Source organism: Hippocampus comes, unplaced genomic scaffold, assembly GCF_001891065.2.
Source record: "Hippocampus comes isolate QL1 unplaced genomic scaffold, H_comes_QL1_v1.1 scaffold22, whole genome shotgun sequence".
NCBI lineage: Eukaryota > Metazoa > Chordata > Actinopteri > Syngnathiformes > Syngnathidae > Hippocampus > Hippocampus comes.
The window spans coordinates 2,951,732-2,957,074 of NW_017806175.1; the positions used below are offsets into that span (position 1 = coordinate 2,951,732).

Consider the following 5,343-nt stretch of genomic DNA (forward strand, 5'->3'; position numbering starts at 1 on the left):
ACGCCCTCTGGCGGCTGATGAAGAAACTGGGGCTCGCAAGCAGTTTATCAAGCTTGACTGAACCAAGGCGAAAGGTGGAAGGTAACTAAGTAAAGTACAACAAATACTTTGCTTTTGTACTTCAAGAGATTTGTTTCTAAATACGTCATGTATTTTTGAAGATACTTGCTGAATTGCGGAGATAAAGCGTTTAACTGTTTTTTTACCGTTTCGGTTGAGTAGATTTTTGGGGGGTGGCTAAAACAGCGCTGAGTGACGTACTCGGTTGTCACGTATGAGTCCCCATTCTCCTATTAAACATGAGTGCCTTCAGCCGCATCAGTGGTTATCCAGCGCAATTGCGAGATACAAAAGTATTATGATAAGGCTTCAGAATAGCACGCAGTTTCCTGGATGCCTCAATTTCTAGAACAGCTCAATGTCGTTTAGAAAATTTCCAAGTGCTGGGGTGAGAGAGGAGCCCCGGAAAAGCCCGTTAGCTCAAGAGCTAGCTGGTGGCTAGCAGCTCTCGCCGTTGGTGGTAATGCCCGGTAGTATGTATTCCTGTCACCAGTGGCTTCAAGTTAATATATTTTGGCAGCTCAAACATGTAGTGATGTGTAGGCAGAAGAGCGAATGCTAGCTGAAGCATCCATTGTTCATCGGGGCGTGGTTTCATACAGTCAGTGGAGACGCTTACAGCATTTGAGAGCAGTGACGACGGCTTGAGCTTGATTTTTCAGGGTTTTTTTTTTTTTAAGCAACTTTGGCAGGGTTGTTGACATAAGACAAGGACAGAATCAAAAGGATGCGATGATCTGAACAAGATTTGAGAGTACTGCAGTACATTCCGGATTAAATAGACTTTTTTTTTTTTTAATGGGAAAATCATGAAACTGAACAGCGTGAAATTGCAATGACATGGAATCGATTAAACTTGTAATGAGGAGCAAATCAATAAGAAGCAGAATGAATACAGGGAGACATTTCATGTAAGAATTTTGCGAAAACAAGACTAGATAAAATAATTTGAAAAGTAAAGCTATTGTATCTATTTTTTGCATTTGATTTTTCTCAACTATTAATGTGGATGAACAGCATAGCCTGTAAGACAAAGCAGTAATATTGCAGATCACATATTTTTACTCTGTTTTTTAAAATGTCATTCCTAAAAATGACAACTATTTTATTTGTTTTTTTAAATCAGCACTATAGATAAGGGTACCAATGAGCAAAAGTGTGACGATAACCATAGAAGCGGACATAGGAAAGCGCGTGGCTTCTCAGGAAAACATGAGCCATACAACTAAACAAATATTAATTACATACCCAATTTTCCAAGCGGCAACCAATTGCCAGAGACACTTTCCAAGGAACGGCACGTTTTTATTGTCTGTTATTCACATCAAATGAGCAGTAGTTCTTGTTTAGTTTTATTAAAGTTGTTAACTTCTCTTTACACTTGAATGACAGTACTAGTGAAGACACTTGTGTTTAAGTGTGCTCGGAGAGAGGGAAGAATACAGAAGGAAATGAGACAACGGCGAGATAGTGAGGTGTTGGTCATCTAGGCGTTCAGATACGGAGGAAGATCCTGCTCCACCACCTGCACAAAACGTGACCACATCCAATGAGAGTGTTCACAGTAACAAGTACACATAGAATGCAAGGAAACAAAGCTTCACACTGATGTAGGGCTGGGTGATCTGGCCTTCAAACAAAATCCACCAAAATCAGATTTCTTAATAATAATAATAATAATGATAATAATAACAAACTCTGTGAATGCCCTCCATCGAACCCTGTCCTTGATATACGCAAACATGAATGGATTGTCTGTTTCTTAGAGGGAATTGAAGTCGCAAATTGCTTTTTGAAATATATTTGCTAGAGGGGTCGGAAAAGTCACAAAGCAACACTGGCTGTGCTTTTTTTTTTTTTTTTTAACTAGATCCTTTCTGCTTTAAGCTGTGCACATCAGTGAAGACACACTTTTTAGTATGGTAGCTGGAAAAAAAAACCCAAAAAAACATGCTCCTCCAGAAAATAAAACGTTAACTTTTTTTTAAACATGGGTAAAAAAAAAAAAAAATAAGGTTTTCTCCAAAATAAACGGATTTCCCCTCAAATATGTTTTTCAAAAATGTTTCTTCAAACTACTTTTTCAAAAAAAATTCAGCTATTTTTCTTTTTTTTTAACAACGAAGAAATCTATTTAATGTTTTTTTTTAACCCCCCCAATATTGATTTTAATTCTTGTATTTTATTCTTTGCAAAAAATCTGGAATAGTCAAATGAATCAATCAAACCTATTCATCACCCAGCCCTACACTGAAGCCTTTGATGTACATACGCTTGGATCATCCATGGGTCCGTATCGCTTCACCACCTGACCCTCTTTATTGATCAGAAACTACAGAGAAAAGAAGAAATAAAAAATTGCTTTATTTTTTTAATGCATTTCAATCTTTTTCCATTTTCTAACACAGCAAAACCTCAGAAGCTAAACACCCCTGAAAGTGGTACAATTTAGCCTTTTCTGGGAAAACGTACCACAAAAGTCACTAAAAAGACATCAGTAAATCTTGTAAGACTCCAGCTAAGTGCGTTCTTGAAATTTAAACAAGCTGGAAATCATTTTATTTTGTTGGTAGCCAAAATATTAGAACCAGCGCATCGATGCGTTTTTACCTTTGTGAAATTCCACTTGATGCCACTGCGAGGATAAAAAGAAACAAAAGAAAACAAATGTGATGTAACAACAGGACGGCAACATTGGAGTAGGTGATGGAAATGAGTCTTACTTTCCCAGGAAGCCTCTCCCGTTGGGCTGCTCCTTCAGCCACTTCCACAGCGGGTGAGCGTCGGGCCCGTTGACGTCGATCTTGCCGAACATGTCGAAGTGGACGTTGTACGACTGCGCAAACTGCTTGATTTCGGCATTGGTCCCCGGCTCCTTTCAGTCGACAAAACAAAATGTATATGGGTGACATCATCGACGTATAGGACATAGACTGGATGCACCCCCCCCCCAGCAAAATGCATATGGGTGACATCATCGACATATAGGACATAGACTGGATGCACCCCCCCCACCACCCCGAGCGCTGAATCATACATCACCACCATATTGGATGTGGCAAAATGAAGCAACCGGTGAGATGCCTCTTTCATTTCCTGCTTGGACATTCAGCAACCGTTTTGCAGTTTCCGACTGAGCAATTTTGGCTGATTGAGGTCTATGGGCCACATTAATCATGATAATGATTTACCTTGGTTTCATTTTGAATTGAATTGAATTTTATGGTATCACCCCCCCCACCCCCAAAAAAAGCCATTTGAACAGGGGTGTGTAGACTTTTTAATATCCAATGTATACAGAGCCTCTCTTTTATATCACAGAACAGGACCTGTTACCGAAAGATCTGCCACATCCAATATGGCAGCTAGCTACCAACCCTCACAAGGTGGGTTCTATCGTAAATATGTTCATGAATGAAATGACACAGTTGATAATTGACCACAGCGCAGCAAGAGCAAATGGAACGTACCTGGTTGGCAAACTGGTTGGAAGGGAAGGCGAGGATGCGTAAACCTCTCTCAGCATATTTGGCGTGCATCTCGGCAAACTGAGAGTAGTTTACGGGCGTTTTACCTCATTTGGACGCTACGTTGGTGATGATGACCACGTTGCCCCTAAAAAAGTATGTTCTCAGTCACAGTTTGGCTGATTCACGCCACACACGGAAATAAAGGCTCACCTGTATTTTTCGAGAGAGACCACATTGCCATCAATGTCGGTGGCTGAGAAATCATAGATGGATGTGGCCGAGCTCCAGTCCTCTGTTGGGGCTCCCTGGAGAATGACAGAAAGACACGTTCATCGTGGGAGCACCCTGATAAAAAACACTATATTGACAATGTCTTATTTAAGATGACAAAAATTAAGAATAAAGTTAAATACACAAAAAAATACACACATTATTAATTAAAAATAGTTAACCACTGTAATTTATATGTAAAAACAAATGTGTGTGTGTGTGTATGTGTGTGTGTATATATAAAGTAATTAAAGATATTGAGATCTTAAATTAAAAAAAAAATACAATCAATATGCATGTCTAAAATAGATATGTAAACATTTGATCCAAAATAAAATCAGGGCAAACAAGAATTGATATGGGGAAAAAAAATGAATGGACTGAATACATAAAAATGGAGTAAACTAAATGCATTCGTGCAACACATCGGTAAAGATGATCACTTATGACTCTGCTCTCATCTGTAAAAAAAATTTGCACGCCGACACAATCTGTCTATCGACATTCTTGCATCAGATGTGCTTCCATGCCATCCAGTCGCAGACTAACACGCTGAAATCTTACCAAAGCCTGCAGCAGGACACTGAACAGGACAGCGGAGCCTACGAGACGCATGGTTGCCCTTCAGCGAGCTCCTCTGAAGGCAGAAAGCAATTCAACTCCTTCCTTATTTAGCCTCCTTAGCTCCGCTCTTGATTTGTCCCCTGCAGACCCTTATAAAGCCGCCAAGGGCTCAGTGACTCAACTGATAAGCTGCCGTTATCCAATAGCTGATGCTCTGCAGTGCTGACCCGTAATCCACATCAGCCATTCACGGGTTCTGGGGTCTAGAGTCCACCACATTATCATAAGCTCATAAAAGGATATTGTAAAATAAGAAATTGGAACATTCCGGGACTTTGGTTGAAAGTGTCACGTAATTTTCAGATGCATTTTTTTAATCAGTGTAGCACCACTAGTGGACTAATGGTCAGCAAGTCTGCCTCAAAGTTGAGAAGTTATGGGTGCGAATCTTGGCTCTGGCCTGACTTGAAAATCTGCATTTCAGGTTGATTAAAAACTTTAGATTGCCCTTCGGCGTGAGTGTGAATACTGGTTTAAAATAATTGGTATATCACCACAGCGGTGCCTTGAAATTGAGTTTTCCCCTGACCATCCCTTAAATCAAAACACTCGTATACTCCAAGCAATCTTTCTATCTGACAAAGTGCTGCTTGTTGTGTACTAAATCGACTCAGTTTAGTTGAGTTCACTGTCACCATCCAGCCCGTGTATTACTACTTGCGCATGCAAGTAAGAATAATTCCTCGTTGGTGCCCCCTAATGGTCGCGGTGCCTCGAGCAGGTGCTTGAGTTTGTTTGTGCCTTTGACTCGTCTATATTCCATATGACCCCTGTAAAATATTGCCTGTACAATTACAGATAAAAGACACGAATTCAAGAGGCAAACAGATAAATACAACTGTATGCTGTTATGAGTGCTGCGCGGTGACAGCGTGTGTCAGCTTGATGTCTTGGTACTGATAACAGCAGCACACATTCC

At 40.2% G+C, this 5,343-nt stretch overlaps 1 protein-coding gene across 1 annotated transcript; it reads right to left on the bottom strand.

Annotated features, from left to right (window-relative positions):
- Nucleotides 1–1,479: 1,479 nt before the first annotated feature.
- gpx4a (glutathione peroxidase 4a) lies at nt 1,480–4,861 on the bottom strand. Its single transcript, XM_019897058.1, has 7 exons — nt 4,365–4,861; nt 3,741–3,835; nt 3,531–3,675; nt 2,784–2,935; nt 2,671–2,695; nt 2,333–2,392; nt 1,480–1,585 (listed from the first exon to the last, which is right to left on the bottom strand). Exons 1-7 carry the CDS (start codon nt 4,413–4,415, stop codon nt 1,547–1,549), a joined length of 567 nt encoding a protein of 188 aa, XP_019752617.1. The 5' UTR covers nt 4,416–4,861; the 3' UTR covers nt 1,480–1,546.
- Nucleotides 4,862–5,343: the final 482 nt, after the last annotated feature.